Source organism: Ambystoma mexicanum, chromosome 11 (assembly GCF_040938575.1).
Source record: "Ambystoma mexicanum isolate Mex_15411 chromosome 11, UKY_AmexF1_1, whole genome shotgun sequence".
NCBI classification, from domain to species: domain Eukaryota; kingdom Metazoa; phylum Chordata; class Amphibia; order Caudata; family Ambystomatidae; genus Ambystoma; species Ambystoma mexicanum.
Genome location: NC_090934.1, coordinates 172,484,476 through 172,503,512, shown reverse-complemented (window position 1 = coordinate 172,503,512; position 19,037 = coordinate 172,484,476). Strand labels below are relative to the sequence as shown.

Below are 19,037 nucleotides of genomic sequence, written 5' to 3'. Positions count from 1 at the left end.
CGGTAATGATGCCGGTACCGGTAAACCCTTACCGCCCTATTCCGAGGTCCCTCAGCGGGTCCCAGCAGGAACAGCTGGTCTGACCAATCGTTCTCTGCGGGTCACGTTAAGGGATCTTGGAGCTAATAACAGGCCCACAATTTGCGGGCCCGTTATTAGAACCTTCCCCATTCCCATTGAGCCCTATGGGGGTTCAAATGGGAATGGGGAATGGTTAACTGAATGGGGACTTACTGGGTCCGCATAGGTCGGAATCTCCCGGTAAGTCCCTATTCAGCCAGATCGGACCCGGACCTGGGTTTGGAGGCAGCCATGGCGCTAATAGCACCATGGATACCTCCAAACTCGTAATGACCCCCAATGTATTTTGCTTTTCGCAAAGTTGCAGTTTTAGCATGTTTTTTCTCGTGTTGTCTCTGTTAAGATCATCACAAGACATTGCATCTCAGTGTGCTCGGTCACTTGAAAAAAATCTGTGTGCCTAAAAGCTTGTGTAGAGTGTAGGAATGTTTGACCATAGCACATAAAGTGGCCCTTGATTTCATTGTGCCACAATTAATGCTTTGTTTTAATGTGTCTATCTTTCCTATTTCATGATATTCTGTTCAGGATGTTTGTTTGCATGTATGAGGTAACAAGTGCCCAGAGTACGGGATGTGTGAGTGTGCTGCTTTTCCTGAGCTACTCTAAATCATTTAATACACAGTTATGAACCCTCCCAATGGTATGTATTTTGCCAATCTCTGAAGCCTGAACATTAGATCCTCGCAGGTTTGACATTTGGCCAACTTAGCACCAGACCTGCAGATTAACTAGTCTGCTGTTAAATCTCAATTACCAGTTTAATTTGCTTTCTGACTTTGAGAACATCCAGACATGTAATTGCTCATTTTACTATAGTTGGTAAGATAGCTCAGGAGGTTGAGCGCTTGCTGCTGCGATGTGTGTGTGTGTGTGATCTGCAGGTTGCAATCCCGGAAAAGCCATCTCAGCCTTTCATCCTTCTGTGGTTGATAAATAAGTACCAACACAGGTTGGGTGACATTGTATGTATATTTGTTCTATATATATCACTTAGGCGTAAGTGCTATATAATAACACATCATTATCATTTGGCCCTGGACATCTGCTTGCATTCACAGTAATTTGGCAATATGGGCCTACACACACTGATATTAACAATACATATGGTAAACCATTCTTGTGTGAAATGTATATCACATTACTGTGATATTGTAACCATATTTTTCGTAGTGTACTTAGGAACGATGCTATGTGATGCCGCTTCCTGTTTTGTCAAGGGGTTAAAGGTCGTGTTCCATCCCTTCCCATGTAGTCACTTCGGAGTGGGATCACTTCCTGTTATGTCATCAGTGGTGAAGGCTCATGTTATGTCACTTCCTCTACGTCTGGCATTTTGGTCCCTGGGTCCCTCCCTGTTGCCCTGCGGGTGCTTTGAAGCACAATTCTCTTGATGTATAAGCGCCTTACAAATGCACTATAAATAAAAAGAAAGTTGGAAATCTGCAGATGGAGCAACAGCCATTCCTGTCATAAGAAACATAGCGGCGTAGTATCCTATTGTATTAGTTTCTCATTTATGTATTAATTTATGGTATGTAATGTTTGTTTATTCCTATGTGCAGGAAGTAATAGATATGGAACATGGAACTTGGTAGGAAGAGAGAATCTGGAATGTAGAGAGTGGAGAAAATGATGCACTGTAAATAGTCAGTTATGTTCTGCAGTTTGATATGACCGGTGGTTGATGAACACATAGTGGTCAGGGAAGAACTGGGTGTGTTAAAGGATTTCAGCCATAAGATTAAGTTAAAGCATGATGCTACTCCTGTGGTACAAAAACTGAGGCCTGTACCGTTGAACATAAGTCAGCTGTAAAAGAGGAACTTGAAAGATTAGTGACTGAAGGTGTGATTGAAAGGATTGAGTCATCATAATTGGTGTCACCTTTGGTGATTGTGTACAAGCCTAATGGAAAATTGAGGTTGTGTATAGACCTTAGGTGTGTAAATAAATGTGTAATTCCTGACAGAAATTCTTTACCGAATATAGCTGAAATGTTGGGTACTATTAGAGGTGCACAAACTATGAGTATGTTGGATCTGAGGTCTGCATACCATCAGGTAATTGTTATTTTGTAGTCTTGTCTTGTCACTGGCCTGGAGCGCTTGCTATCAGAATATTGATGCATGAATGAGTAGCTCAGTAGAATGTTGTGAGGATTTGTGAGTGAATGTTCTAGGAGTGTCAGTTGGGCCTGAGCTAGGTATGGTAGGATGGCCGGTGGCTCTGCTTCTCTGTATGTACTGTTATTACCCATCCATGTTCCTGTCCTGTTCCATATGTGACTGTATATACTGAAGAGTAACTGGATTATGTACATACTGTACATACTGTATAATAAAGCTCTACCTGGACCAATCAGAGACTCCACAGCAGGTCTGTGTATGGGTTCCGAGCTGAGAGACTGCAGAGAGGCTTTACAACAGTAATTTTACATCCCATGTCAAGAGATATCACTACATTTATTCACAGTAAAGGATTATTTTGTTGCAAAAGAATGCCTTTTGGCCTTGTTTCTGCTGCGTCTGTGTTCCAACGAGTGATGCATCAGCTTTTTCATCAAATGCAGGGCATTTTATGTTTTCAGAATGATGTATTAATATATGGTAAGGATCAAATGGAACATGATGATAGGCTCTATAAGGTTTTTCTTTATATATTTAAGAATGCTGGACTCACACTGAGTAAAGATAAGTATAAGTTCAATAGGTCTACCATACAGTATTTAGGCCATGAGATATCTGAGAAAGGCATAAAACCCAAGGAGGAATTGGTCAACAACATTTTGAATTTTACCAGCCCAGATAATAAGGAAAAATTCATTTCATTTTTGTGGATGGCTGAGTTCTACGCAAAGTGTATTCCAGATCTAGAAATTTCACAGGAGAAAATTGGTGAAAAAGAATATGAGGTTCGATTGGAATGATGTGTGTGACGATGAGTTCAATAAAATCAAGCTTGATTTGAATGCTGCACCCACACTCAAATCTTTTAATCCAAACACCACTAGCACCATTACCACGAATGCTAGCAACCATGGTTTGGAGGCAGTTTTATCGCAAGAGGAATGTGGAATTGAATATCCTATTGCATTTGCTTCAAGGGTATTGAAACAAGCTGAGACCAATTATTCAACTATTGAGAAAGAGCTACTAGCTGTTAAATGGGCTGTTGAGAAGTTCAGGTCATTTATTTGGGGAACAAAGTTTGTTGTGAGGTCTGATCACAAACCACTTAAGGAGATACTTACCACTTAAGGACTTGATAAAACTTCATTGAGGATTATGAAATGGGTAGCGATTCTACAACAGTATAAATTTGATGTGGATTCATTCCGGTTGTTAAGAATATATCCGCTGGCTGTTTATCAAGATTGACCAATGTAGTTGAAAATGTAGATGATGGTGAGAGTGGTGCGGAGGAACACATTTTTAGTATACATCAGGATATAGTGTCTGCGAGTGAATGGCTGCAGGCTATGGATTTGGATGAAACTCTCAAAAAGGTGAGAGAGTTACTCGGTTACAGGTGTAAAGAGTAGTGAGATCAAAAAAGGAGTTTTGCCAGATGCGGTGAGACACATATTCGATGAGCTACATTTGCATAAGGGTTTGGTTTTGAGAAGTGGAAAACTTAATCTGCCTTTTGGGGTGAGGAAAAGGATATTACAGATAGCTCATGAGGGGCATCAAGGGCTGACCAAGACAAACCAAAGGGTTAGGCAGGAGTTTTGGTGGCCTGCTGTTGATCTGGAACTAGAAAGACTCATCCGTGATTGTTGTAGTTGTGTTGATTCGGCTAAAGGTTATGTGGCTAGGCAGATGGCAATGACCAATCACTTAAATCCCGCCATACCCTGGGACCGAGTAGGTTTAGATATTGTAGGACCCATAAGAAGTCAAGGTTTGTTGAAATATTATATGGTGCTTATTGATATGTTGTCCAGGTGGGTAGAAGTTGAGTGGGTGCAAACCGTTTGTTCGAAGGATGTTATTGTGTTTTTAGATAACATTTCTATCCAACCACGATAGTCACTGACAATGGTGTGCAATTGGTTTCACAAGAAATGAGTTTGTTTCTGAAGTAAAAGGGGGTTGAGCATAGGACAAGCTCCATTTATCATCCCCAGACTAATGGAATGCTGGAGCGGTTCAATAAAGTAATTAAAAATAGAATCAGGTGTGCATTGGCTAACAATGCTGATTGGAAGGAAGCAGTTGAAGATACCATTACTGCTCATAGATTCATGCCACATTCCACTACTAGAATTTCTCCATTTGAAATACTAAGGGGTAGGAAACCCAATACAAGGGTATGTCCTGCGTGGTTGGGCAGGCCCTGTGTCAAGAATATTGATTGTAAAGGATTGAGCAAAAAAGTGTTACAAAGACAAGAGTATAATAAACAGCTGTTTGATGTGAGGAGTGCGGTTAAAGAGACTCAAATCAAAGTAGGCGATTGGGGAGGATACAACCCCCAGGTTTCAATGCCAGGGGTTTGATCAAATGGTCTAATCCAATTCAAACGGTTAAAAGGTTCCATGGGGCCATCAAAGTATCAGATGGAAGAGTTTGGAATCTCAACAGAGTATGTAGATGTTCTAAACAAGAGTGCGGTGGGAAGAACTATGTTAGTAATGGGAAGGAGGTAGAACGAGACAGTGAGAGAAAGGTTTCTAAGGATGGTCGCAATAAACGAGTATGTGCAAGACCATCGTATCTCAAAGATTATGTGAGTTAAAGTTTCATTTTGTGCACTGCAATTTGTTTTGAGAAATTAATTCCAGGTATTGCAATGATTTCATTTATGGTTAAAGACAGTGTGCCTCATTATGACCCTGGCGGCCATGGAATGAGCGGTGCCGGTAAGGCACCGGTACCGTTCATTCCTGTCCGCCACATTATGAGTTTGCTCGCGGGTTGCGGTATCCACGTCTGGACTGACCAGACGTGGATACCGGCACCCGCGAGCAGACCAGGATACTAACAACGGTCCCATAAGTAACGGGACCGTTGTTAGCATCCTCCCCATTCCCATTGAGCCCTATGGGGACTCAAATGGGAATGGGGATGTACCGGGTCTGTGTCCCGAAAATGGGATTTACCGGGCCTGCAAATGTCAGAATGGCCCGGTAAATCCCATTTTTCGGGACCCGGACCGGAGTTTGGGGGTAGCCATGCCGCTAAAAAAGGCATGTCTACCTCCAAGCTTGTAATGAGGCCCAATGTAACTTGTATCCATTTTAAGTTTCATTTTGTTATGTGATGTTCAGACATCAGAATGTATATATGTTCGTATTAGTTTCCCATTTATTGTGTCGCTGTAAAGAAGGTAGGTGTGTAGTATCCTATTGTATTAGTTTCTCATTTATGTATTAATATATGGTATGTAATGATAGTTTATTCAAATGTGCAGGAAGTAATAGATATGGATAATGGAACTTGGTAGTAAGAGAGAATCTGGAATGTAGAGAGTGGAGAGAATGATGCACCATAAATAGTCAGTTATGTTCTGCAGTTTCATATGACCGGTGGGTCTAATCCTTGTACCTAAATAATCCCTTTTAAATGACCAAATCCGTGTGAGAGGATATTTCAAGCGGCCTCTTCGCCATCTTTCTGTATTGGGGGCCGCCAAGTTTATCATTCTGAAATCCTGATTTACCTGAACAGGGGAAATGAATCTGAGCTTCAGCTGCTCCTGTAATTCAACCATCACTATATTTGGGCAATTTTCTTGGATAAAGGCACTATACAAATAACATTAAAACATTTTATTTTTAAAAATCAGATAACATGAACTAAATGGGAAATAGAATGCATTGGCCCTCGCTGTGTACGTGCTACTGGCGCAACATGTCGTTGCTTCTTGTTGTCTGCAGCTCATATTCCAAAATAGTGCAACAATGCCAGCTAATAATGTCTTTGTCTTCCATTTTCACTACAGCATTTCAAGATATCAACGTCATGATTTTTCTGGGATGTGGGTTCCTGTTTGCCTTTTTAAGACGATACGGATTTAGCAGCATTGCGTTTAATCTTCTCATAGCCGCCGTCGGCGTGCAGTGGGCTGTTATTGTGAATGGACTGCTACTTAACTTTCAAGACGGATTTGTACAAATAAACCTCATGAGGTAGGTCACACGATTCATAAAGATGGATTTGGAACAATGTATTAATCTGGAAACTTTGATAACGTTGTAGTGCAACCAAAGGATACGTGTTCCTTAGAGGCCTAGTTCGTAGTTCAAGAAAGAGGCCACAGTACAGTTGTCGCGCTCCCTCGGTCGGCCCACTGCATCATACTCAAATTGCATTATATGGAATAAGGTACCTGTCATATACAGCTGAGGGAGACCAGGGAACACACAGTCTCTAGGTAAGTGTGGAAGCTGGTGTTGTCCCCTTTTCTTTTCTTTTTTACTGATTCAAATGTGTATAAGAGGAAGGAAAACATTTGGGGTATTAAGTGGACCAATACAGAGCATACCAAGGCTAGGCAAGATGCTGATAGCTCTCTGTCTGCTGTGGGCGCAGCAGCTCGCGTAGCATCTGTTGCTTGGCTCTCATAAGCACTTAAAATGGTGACAACAGACAACACAAAGAAAAGGATTCTAAGATTCAAGTGCACAACCAAAGAGTGTTAAGGCATGCAATGGGACAGTTCAAAACAGGGTATAAACAATAACATGTAGTACTCAAGATTTTTAGAGGACTGTTGTCTCTTCCAGTCCTTTCCTCTCCCCTGTGGTCAAAAGTGACAGTCATACTCTTAGCAATGTTTCTTTCTTGATTCTTGTAGCATTGGATATTCTTTCGTTGCACTTGTCAAGATGTTGCCATCATGAGAATGGAAGTGGCCACCACCACAGTAAACGTCTCATATAATTAGCACTTGGTCCCAAGATTAGACTTTGGTGAACCTTATCCAGAATCCCAAAGGTCCAAGGCTGCAGCAGTGTAACTGGGCATAAGCCAGTCTCAGGCTCTGACAAAGCCTGGCCCAGCCACAGAATCACAGCCGCCTAGCCATGCCCCTGTCTACTGGATTAGACACCAACTCTTCTTGTGTCTGGGTAATGCTGGCTGCTACTTTCCCCTAATCCTTAATCTGGACCTCCTTCCTTTCCTCCTCAATGCTACAAAATGCTCTACCCTACTCCTCCTTCTCCATCAGCTGGTCTTTTTCCTCAGTTGTCACCTTCTCCTCTGCCTCCCTCTTCTCCACTTCTATTGTAACTCCTGCATCCTCTTCCAAAGTTCCTCTCCTATCCGCCACTCGTCGGTCTTTGGCTGCTGCCCCTTTGTTAGTTCTCCTACCACCTTTTTGTTATTCACCAATCCTGCTCTATCTTTCTCTCCTCCTCCTCTGTTGTTTCTCAGACTGCATCATTGTTCATCTACTCATCCTCCTTAGGCTTTCTAACCTCCTTCTCTGTTGTCTCTTTCATTACCTTCTTAGTACCTCTCTGCACCGCCTTGACCATCACCTTATCAACTCTCCTCAACTAACCTATTTGACACTTAACAACACGAGCTTCCACCCACTTTGCTTCTGACCTCTACCTCCCAGCACTATCTCCCTTCTTGGGCCTGTTTTATAGATGAGCAAATTGCCTTGCGATCCTAATAATTGTCTGATAACAGCAGATGGATTTTTAAATGGTTTAGCATTGTGATTGGTTACTGTGCGTGCGAATTACAAAACTCTCACTACTATTCCATTATCCGGTAATGTGTGTATGCCACATGCCACTGAAACCTGCAGTTTCATAGTGGGGAGCGGCCATTTTCTTTTTAGTCGTGATCAGCTCCACATCTGTTTGTGGCCCTGCTGCTGCATGCCTTCCCTCTATGGTTAGTGCTACTCAGGCTGCCCGCACTCCATGCCTTCATCTGTGGTGGCTTGCAAACACCTATTAGGACCTGCCACACACAACAGCACATGATGCGTAGAGTCTCTTTGCAAATCAGGTAGTCTTCTCTACATGGGTGAGTCTATGAGTCTGTGGGAGCCTGCGTTGGTAGTCCCGTGAGCAAGTATATGTGGTGGCCTGCGGCTATAAACAAATTCTTTTAATCAATTATCCAATTCACCGCAGCTGGCTACGGCCAAGCAATAGACATCCCTATGGCTCCTGTTGCAACGAAATAGATAGACATCCTCTTCTAATTAGAATTAACCTCTCATTATGGGGAGTCTACGGAAGGGGATGGAGTTGGTCCTGGTGTACACCATTGTACTAGGCTAGCAATGGACTGGGGGCATGCATCCCTCATATACCTCCCCCAGGACCTACACAACTTAGTGGGAGGTGGTCCCCATCCCCCATCGTTCCCTCATTCCAACCCCCTAGCACAAACATGGGACATTTTCACAATACACATTTTCCCAAATCTTCAGGGAGTGGAGTCTCACAATGAGGTTGTTACTGTTTTGGGGAAAAGAGGTGAGTGCTGTTGAATGTCTCCAACCATGATTCTTTCCCATGACTGGGCTTCCTACCATGTGACACATCCTGACCTGTTTATTTTCCATCGTCATTTCTGGGCCTGGAAGGAGTCAATTAGGGTCCTTCCTCTGTCCATCTACACCTATGAGTGGGGGGATGCCTAGAGATGGTCCCCTCTCAACTAGAGGTCCCTGATGATCTGTCCACCTAAGACCTGGAGGTTCCTTGCTTGCCACATGCAATTAAAGACCATTCAGCTCTGTCTCTGGGCTTTTACTCAGTTTATGTGGTGCCAAACAGGGAAGTGTGGAGCTCCAATATACTGTGCCTGAACACATGCCTCATATCCTCACAACGGCAGGGATGCATGGAAGCAATTTCTCTCATATGGAGACGGCATCCCTGCATCTTCCGTCTGTAGTGAGATACAGGCATCTTGCACAACCTGGCTAGCGGCTGATGAGCTGCTCTCAGCACAGAACTCACCGAACACCATTGCCGGCCTGGCCCAAGCTGAGTACTGTTGCCTCTCGGCACCAGTTATGGAAGTGAGTTCTGGCAAGACGTTCTCATCAGAGGGGTCTGCTCATCACAATGCCTTTACCATGCATTACAAGGATATTGTAAGCCGCTGAGGAGCTCCCTGACCATATAGAGGCCTGCCAGTTTTTCATCAATACCTCCTTTTCATCTAATTTCCACTGTAAGGGCCTCATTTACAGTTTGGCAGTATTTCCCATCGAAACACTGTCAAAAGGAAATACTGTTGTAGCATTCCGTACAGTAACAAGAACAGTCCACGTGATTTAGAGCTATAAAACCCTTCAGTTAGTCCCCATTTTAGCGTCCCATTGGACTTCAATGGGGATTTTTAACCTCCTTTTTCATCTTTCTCTTGTATTTACACTGGGCCTCGTCATGAGTTGGCCGCTAGCCCAGTGGTAAATCTATCGGCATACCGCCCCTAACATAATTACTGTTACGGCCACTTGGTCCAGCGGTATAACTACCGGATAACAAATGGAGCTGCCAGACACAGAGGAAAGCCAAGCGAAGACGCCAAGTAAAACCGGTAAGCCCAAGGAAAGTACATGGGTCACTGGGTAGCTTCCGTGCGAATATGGCATGCCAGCCCCAATGCGAGAGAGCCCAGATAGAGAAGACCATATCATTAATAAAGAGACAAACATTGCGAGGAGTTTAAGAGAATGCAATATATTTGATACAGACACAAACATTTGACACTTCTAGGTGAAGGCAATAGAGTTGAGAAAAATATTGTAAAAAGACTAAGAGATGACAATATAATTGATATGGATATAAGCACTGTGAAGGGCCTAAGTGAAAGTAATAGAATTGATATGAACATTGGGAAAAGCCTAAGTAAAGACAGTAGAATTGGTACAGAACCAAACAGTGTTGAAAACCCAAGTAAAGACAGTACAATTGATTCAAAGCTTGCACAGGAAGGGCCAGTGACCCAGTACTGGAGAGGTTTTGTTTTGTGGGTACAAGAAAGAGTGAAAAGAAAGTGAGGAAGCCCTGGTGGGATAGTGAGTCTGGGACCACACCCAAATCAGAAGGTTGTGATACCCTGGCAGAAGAGTAAACCAGGGGTGAAAGAAGTGAGCAAAGGGGGTTTCAAACCCCACCTTGAAAGTATGGAACATTGATCAAAGGGAGGACCCATACCCCTTTGTAAGGATAAGCTACAATATCCTGGCAGGAAAGTATACCAGGGAGAGGACAAGAATTAGAGCACGAAACCATAACGAATGATGAAGAAAGGGAAGAGCCTTACCCCTTTGAGTGACAAAAGAAACAAGAGAAGTAACAAAACAGCGAAGCCCTGGCTGGAGAGTAAACCAGGGATAAGAAGATAATCAAAATAACCTGAAGTTATAGAATACTGAAAAAAAGGGAAGCCGTACCACTTAAGAGAGGACCAAGATCAAGAAGGAGAGCGAAAGTAAATATCTCAAAGAATTTTGACATTGAAAGGAAACAGAGGGAGATGAAGGAAATCCCAGTTTCTTCTGAGCAACAAGAAGACCATCGAATCAGTGAAGACTGAAGGGATTCAATGGTGGAATCATTCCCCATTCGCCCCTTTAAACTGTGAGATGAAGTGGATAAAAATAAATATTCAGGGAGAAAGTCATTTCCTTGCAAAAGATTGGAACATTATTGACTTTACCGGAAATGCCAGACACATTTGGAGAAACCAGGAGAAACATAGGGGAAGAGAGAACCCCTTTCCTGGTAGAACATTATGCCTTTCCGCTTCTGCACTAAAACATCAAGAAAACTCTATACGTTTTTAGCTCAGAGAAAATCCCCTTTTTCACCTTGTATATAGTTTAGCATGTAAAAAGTCAGTTTAGGGTTTTGGACACAGGACTGAAGACGCTTTATGTATTAAGCATCCTGACAAAGACATTGCTTAGTTTTGTTGAGGCAGGCAAGCCCCTCATAGAGTTAGGGATAGACAGGATTTCCCCAACCCCTCTTATTATTTTGACAATAAAACTCAATAACCAACATCTAACATGGAACTGTGTCCGAGTCTTACTCTTGATCCCGTACAGGGGGTAAAACTGATCAGCCGAAGAGAGTGAGGTGCAATCAGTGCTGAGCCACGCAAAGTGGACAGGTCTCTTGCAATTGACTTTATGATGCCCATTCTCATTTTTGAAGGCTTGGCCATGCAAATGGCAAACTCCATAGGGAGTCAGGAGGAGGGATATAAAAACAAGGCACCAGACCTCAGTAGTGAGGTAGGAAGAGAAGTCGTATAAATGCAGTGGGTGAGCTGAACAACACCAGTGAGAAGTGAAGAAGACTGCGCAGGATGCTATCTTCTTTGGGGCTGGAGAACTGCTGGAGGGTACTAGGACCAATATTTCCAATATTAGTGAGAGACTTGAGGAAGAGGGTGCTGAGCTTGTTGCGAGCTTTGCCCCAGACACTGGGAGAAACTAGAATTACATGAGGGAACACTGTGCTTGCTGAAAGCAACTGCGTGTAGAGCGTGATGATATCTGATCTTAGACTATCCCTATTCAGGGAGGAAGAAATACTTGCTGGTAGCAGACTGCAATGAGGTGAAGCAGCTTAATATACCACTGAACAGAGACCGTCAAATAAACCTTATTATAGGACAACCCCTGGAGAAGACCAAAATAGTCCCATAGTTAAACCCTCAAAGGACTTTCTGTCAACCCATCCTGACACCTGTAGTTTAGTTACGCTTATCATTTCTAGTATGATTTCCCTACACTCTATTAGCGTAACACCACACTGACAAACTAAATAAACTGTACTTTGGGCTTGTATGCGATCTGTTACAAGTCACTACTACAAGATCAGGCAATTTATCCCAAACAACTGGTTAATTTGAGTGGTTTCTAGTGCTTTTAGTGTAAAAAGAAAAGATGATATGGTGCTGCAATAGAGACATTACATTAACAGTAACATAACTGTAAAACTGGAGGGGGGTTATCTGTATTTCTGCCCTCTGTATGGTGAGGACAGGAGCACAGAGGACCCCAGCCAAGGCTCTCAATGGGTAACGTTGGACGGGCAGCCAGGCTTAAGTTCCCAGGAGGTGATGCAGGCTGGTTCTCAAGTACAGTGAATCCCCAGACCCCCACAAAGGAATGTCCACACAATATATTGTGTGAAAACAAAGTCTTTTATTACCATCAAGATTTTGATAAATACTGTTCAAATAAATACACACATTAATAAAAAGCACACTTTGTACTTTGCCATCACTATTCTAATAACAACAATAATATATGTACGCTATGTGGTACCACACAATACTTAGATTAATTAACAATGCACCAACTGCTGACAGTTTTTTAAAAGCAAAAGAATTTCTAAGCAAGGTGTAACTGCATAGATCTAAGAAGAAAGACAGCATAGTTTCAGAACATTGGCAGTATACTTTCTTTAGACTCAAATAGTAATACTGTGTGAGGATCCCCCCACCTGTGCAACCTCTAAGGGAAAAGTGAGGGTGTACTTTATCTTGTCACCACACCAGTCCATAAACGTTCAATAATGTTCTGCTTTACTTCAACAGGTCCCACCACCCCAAAGTACCTGAGATGCTACAGGAGAACAGGATCCAAGATAAAGTTGGAACCCCTGTATGATTCCTGAGGCTGGAAGATGCACTTCCTCATCACAGTACCTTTGGTGCCTTGGCAGGCGAAGTGGTGGAGTTTCTTGGCTTTATTTAATGGACCCCTCATGGATGAACCACCTTTGCAAGATGGAGTGGCTGGGATGTTGAGGCCAAGAGAAAAGGAGGAACCAGGCAGTGTTGGAAAGGCATCACTTTTGGTCTTCGCTGTGGTCTCCGTTGGCGGTTCGTTACTCTGGCTGTGGATGTCTGTCAGTTCCAGACATCCCACCCTCTTCCAAACCCCACTCCTCCTCACCTGAATCTTTGGAAGATGACTTCTTCCTGCGCTCCTTCTTCTTCTGTGGCTTTTTTCTTGAGAAGAGATATGGCTGACCTCAGACGGAAGCCACCCTGCCTCCCTAGAGGGACAGGGATACAGGGAACCCCCTCCCGAGAGGGCCAGTGAGAAGAAAAAAGTGAGTGCTTAAAAAAACCTCTCTTGTCAGCAGTCTTAAGCTGGGCGTAGGGATGTTCCAGAAGGGTAAGTGCGGGATGCAGCTCTGAAGCTTACGGAGACAGTGTGCAGCAAATACAAGCTGGGAGAAGTTCACTGTCTTTCTATAACGGGTAGCTGGAGCTGCCAGACACAGAGGAAAGCCAAGCGAAGACGCCAAGTAAAACCGGTAAGCCCAAGGAAAGTGCATGGGTCACCGGGTAGCTTCCGTGCGAATATGGCATGCCAGTCCCAATGCGATAGAGCCCAAATAGAGAAGACCATATCATTAATAAAGAGACAAACATTGCGAAAAGCTTAAGAGAAGGCAATATATTTGATACAGACACAAACATTTGAAACGTCTAGGTGAAGGCAATAGAGTTGAGAAAAATATTGTACAAAGCCTAAGAGATGACAATATAATTGATATGGATATAAGCACTGTGAAGGGCCTAAGTGAAAGTAATAGAATTGATATGAACATTGGGAAAAGCCTAAGTAAAGACAGTAGAATTGGTACAGAACCAAACAGTGTTGAAAACCCAAGTAAAGACAGTACAATTGATGCAAAGCTTGCACAGGAAGGGCCAGTGACCCAGTACTGGAGAAGTTTCGTTTTGTGGGTACAAGAAAGAGTGAAAAGAAAGCGAGGAAGCACTGGTGGGATAGTGAGTCTGGGACCCACACCCAAATCAGAAAGTTGTGATACCCTGGCAGGAGAGTAAACCAGGGGTGAAAGAAGTGAGCAAAGGGGGTTTCAAACCCCACCTTGAAAGTATGGCACATTGATCAAAGGGAGGACCCATACCCCTTTGTAAGGATAAGCTACAATATCCTGGCAGGAAAGTATACCAGGGAGAGGACAAGAATTAGAGCACGAAACCATAACGAATGATGAAGAAAGGGAAGAGCCTTACCCCTTTGAGTGACAAAAGAAACAAGAGAAGTAACAAAACAGCGAAGCCCTGGCTGGAGAGTAAACCAGGGATAAGAAGATAATCAAAATAACCTGAAGTTATAGAATACTGAAAAAAAGGGAAGCCGTACCACATAAGAGAGGACCAAGATCAAGAAGGAGAGCGAAAGTAAATATCTCAAAGAATTTTGACATTGAAAGGAAACAGAGGGAGATGAAGGAAATCCCAGTTTCTTCTGAGCAACAAGAAGACCATCGAATCAGTGAAGACTGAAGGGATTCAATGGTGGAATCATTCCCCATTCGCCCCTTTAAACTGTGAGATAAAGTGGATAAAAATAAATATTCAGGGAGAAAGTCATTTCCTTGCAAAAGATTGGAACATTATTGACTTTACCGGAAATGCCAGACACATTTGGAGAAACCAGGAGAAACATAGGGGAAGAGAGAACCCCTTTCCTGGTAGAACATTATGCCTTTTCGCTTCTGCACTAAAACATCAAGAAAACTCTATACGTTTTTAGCTCAGAGAAAATCCCCTTTTTCACCTTGAATATAGTTTAGCATGTAAAAAGTCAGTTTAGGGTTTTGGACACAGGACTGAAGACGCTTTATGTATTAAGCATCCTGACAAAGACATTGCTTAGTTTTGTTGAGGCAGGCAAGCCCCTCATAGAGTTAGGGATAGACAGGATTTCCCCAACCCCTCTTATTATTTTGACAATAAAACTCAATAACCAACATCTAACATGGAACTGTGTCCGAGTCTTACTCTTGATCCCGTACAGGGGGTAAAATTGATCAGCCGAAGAGAGTAAGGTGCAATCAGTGCTGAGCCACGCAAAGTGGACAGGTCTCTTGCAATTGACTTTATGATGCCCATTCTCATTTTTGAAGGCTTGGCCATGCAAATGGCAAACTCCATAGGGAGTCAGGAGGAGGGATATAAAAACAAGGCACCAGACCTCAGTAGTGAGGTAGGAAGAGAAGTCGTATAAATGCAGTGGGTGAGCTGAACAACACCAGTGAGAAGTGAAGAAGACTGCGCAGGATGCTATCTTCTTTGGGGCTGGAGAACTGCTGGAGGGTACTAGGACCAATATTTCCAATATTAGTGAGAGACTTGAGGAAGAGGGTGCTGAGCTTGTTGCGAGCTTTGCCCCAGACACTGGGAGAAACTAGAATTACATGAGGGAACACTGTGCTTGCTGAAAGCAACTGCGTGTAGAGCGTGATGATATCTGATCTTAGACTATCCCTATTCAGGGAGGAAGAAATACTTGCTGGTAGCAGACTGCAATGAGGTGAAGCAGCTTAATATACCACTGAACTGAGACCGTCAAATAAACCTTATTATAGGACAACCCCTGGAGAAGACCAATATAGACCCATAGTTAAACCCTCAAAGGACTTTCTGTCAACCCATCCTGACACCTGTAGTTTAGTTACGCTTATCATTTCTAGTTTGATTTCCCTACACCCTATCAGCGTAACACCACGCTGACAAACTAAATAAACTGTACTTTGGGCTTGTATGCGATCTGTTACAAGTCACTACTACAAGATCAGGCAGTTTATCCCAAACAGAACTGGTTAATTTGAGTTGTTTCTAGTGCTTTTAGTGTAAAAAGAAAAGATGATATGGTGCTGCAATAGAGACATTACATTAACAGTAACATAACTGTAAAGACTGGCGGGTGGTTATCTGTATTTCTACCCTCTGTATGGTGAGGACAGGAGCACAGAGGACCCCAGCCAAGGCTCTCAATGGGTAACGTTGGACGAGCAGCCAGGCTTAAGTTCCCAGGAGGTGATGCAGGCTGGTTCTCAAGTACAGTCAATCCCCAGGCCCCCACAAAGAAATGTCCACACAATATGTTGTGTGATAACAAATTCTTTTATTACCATCAAGATTTTGATAAATTCCTGTTCAAATAAATACACACATCAATAAAAAGCACACTTTGTACTTTGCCATCACTATTCTAATAACAACAATAATATATGTACGCTATGTGGTACCACACAATACTTAGATTAATTAACAATGCACCAACTGCTGACAGTTTTTTAAAAGCAGAATAATTTCTAAGCAAGGTGTAACTGCATAGATCTAAGAAGAAAGACAGCATAGTTTCAGAACATTGGCAGTATACTTTCTTTAGACTCAAATAGTAATACTGTGTGAGGATCCCCCCACCTGGGCAACCTCTAAGGGAAAAGTGAGGGTGTACTTTATCTTGTTTATTACACACCAGTCCATAAACGTTCAATAATGTTCTGCTTTACTTCAACAGGTCCCACCACCCCAAAGTACCTGAGATGCTACAGGAGTACAGGATCAAGACAAAGGTGGAACCCCTGTATGATTCCTGAGGCTGGAAGATGCACTTCCTCATCACAGTACCTTTGGTGCCTTGGCAGGCGAAGTGGTGGAGTTTCTTGGCTTTATTTGATGGACCCCTCATGGTTGAACACCCTTTGCAAGATGGAGTGGCTGGGATGTTAAGGCCAAGAGAAAAGGAGGAGCCAGGCAGTGTTGGAAAGGCATCACTTTTGGTCTTCGCTGTGGTCTCCGTTGGCGGTTTGTTAATCTGGCTGTGGATGTCTGTCAGTTCCAGACATCCCACGCTCTTCCAAACCCCACTGCTCCTCACCTGAATCTTCGGAAGATGACTTCTCCCTGTGCCCCTTCTTCTGTGGCTTTTTTCTTGAGAAGAGATGTGGCTGACCTCAGACGGAAGCCACACTGCCTCCCTAGAGAGACAGGGATGCAGGGAACCCCCTCCCGAGAGGGCCAGTGAGAGGAAAAAAGCGAGTGCTTAACAAAACGTCTCTTGTCAGCAGTCTTAAGCTGGGCTTAGGGATGTTCTAGAAGGGTAATCTGTTGAGCGGATGTCTGTAGTATGGTTCGTTGAACAAAGGATATGGTATCAGGAGAGCCAGATGGTAAGTCGCTCTGCATTAATCTTAGCAGTTACAGCGATGCCTTCCATAGCAGATGGAAGTCTGGAGGGATGGCGACTCCAAGGAAGAACCCAACAATTCATAGGGAAGAAGAAAAGAAAGACTGGGAGCTAAGAATCGGAAAAGGCAGTAGGTAAGAGAAACAGAACAGCACACACAGGGGCGTATGCGGAAACCTGGATGAAAACAGAGAGAATCCCAAAAAGTCAGAAGATACGGTTAAAGCACAAAACGAAAGTAACCAAGGAGGAGAAGGAACAAGAGGAAGAGGTAAGGAGCGGGAGGAAAGAAGGAACGCCGAAGCCGCAGCAGCATAAGCGGGTGGCGAGAGACAGAAATCCGAGAGAGCAGCAGGAGCGGCGGCGGGAGAAATAAAGCCGAGAGACGGATAGAAACAGAAAGCAGTAGGCTGGCTAAAGGATAAGGGGAACAGGACGAGACCTGGGGAAGAGAAGAAACAGGAAAGGATACTAAACATGTAAAGCGCAGGCACCCAGAGCAAAAGACAATGGGTTGCAATGCGTTGAATGGAAGCAGAGGCAGGGCTTAAGAACGGAAGCAAAACAATGAAGGGAAAGAGCTAGACCGATAACATAGGAAAGAGGAAGGTTGAACGGCACCGCTTAATGGCGGAGCAGTCGCCATCTTTGCCATAAGTGCCAGGATGGAGGGCACACAAGGCGCGTGACAGTATGCCCCCTCCTAGGGGGAAACCCCCCCCCCAGCTTACCGGGATCGGCCCGGTGGAATTTCTGAACCAGTCTGGGATCATGTAAATGGGACATCGGTTCCCAGGAGCCATCAGTATGCGGGTACCCCTTCCAGTGCACCAGGTACACCAATCTACCTTTTCTGTATCTAGAGTCTCTTATGTTGGCAACCTCAAACTCCTCAGGAGTTGTATCTTTGATAGTGGGTGATCTAGGAAGGGCACGTCGATAGGGATCCTCTTGATATTCCTTTAACTGGGAAGAATGGAAGACCGGATTAATCCGTTTCATGTGCTTGGGTAATTGGAGACGGTAAGACACCGGGTTGAGATGGTCAAGGATGAAATACGGACCAAGATACCTCAGGGAAAGTTTTGAGGGGTGCGACCAACGAGGTAATTATCTAGTAGATAACCAAACCTTAGTGCATATGATCCATCTGGGGGAAGGAAGAAGGTGAGGATTTTTTTGATGGCAATAATGTGCCTGACACGCCCGTAAACTGTCATAGGCGATCTTATGGGCTTCGGAAATGTTGAAGAGAATGGCATCAACAGACGGTATAACAGAAGCTGGCAGGTGTAAGTCGGGAATGAAGCTGGGGTGAAAACCGTAAGAACAAAAGAACTGACTAAGGTTTGTAGCACTGTGTCTAGCATTGTTATAGGCGAACTCTGCAGTAGACAGTAAAGAAAACCAGTTGATTATGTTGAGTTTTGACAAAACATCGTAAATATTGCTCTATGGAAGCATCAGTCCGTTCGGTCTCACCATTGGTCTGCAGGTGAAAACTAGAAGACATGGCCCTCTCAATACCCAAGTTCTCGCATAAAGTCTTCCAAAAGCACGAAGAGTACTGTGAACCCCGATTGGATATAATCTTCTTAGGTAGACCATGCGGACGAAAGATGTCCTTAGTAAAGACAGAAGCCATTTCCACAGCTGTTGTGGGACCCGGGAGAGGGGAAAAATGGGCCATCTTAGTAAAACAATCCACGGTCACCATTATGCAGGAACACCCCTCAGAGGAGGGTAAGTCAACAACGAAGTCCGTAGAGATAACGCTCCAAGGTCTGTCAGGCGGAGGTTCTTGTTGAAGAAGGCCTACAGGCTTCTGTGTGTTATACTTGGCCCTATTACAGACTGGGCAGGCCGTGACATAAGCAGCTGCCTCTTGCCTCATGTCAGGCCACCAAAAATGCCTCTTAAGGAGATCGATAGTATTGGATGTTCCCCTATGCCCTGCCACTGGATCGTCGTGACACCATCTTAGAGCT

At 43.8% G+C, this 19,037-nt stretch overlaps 1 protein-coding gene across 2 annotated transcripts in view; it reads left to right on the top strand.

Moving 5' to 3' along the window:
- RHCE (Rh blood group CcEe antigens) overlaps positions 1-19,037 on the top strand; it is a 692,073-nt gene that overhangs the window by 307,896 nt on the left and 365,140 nt on the right. For both annotated transcript variants that reach the window (XM_069622727.1, XM_069622728.1), the window contains one exon: positions 6,031-6,217. In XM_069622727.1, coding sequence (XP_069478828.1) covers positions 6,031-6,217 — 187 coding nt within the window. The remainder of the gene's footprint in view (positions 1-6,030; positions 6,218-19,037) is intronic.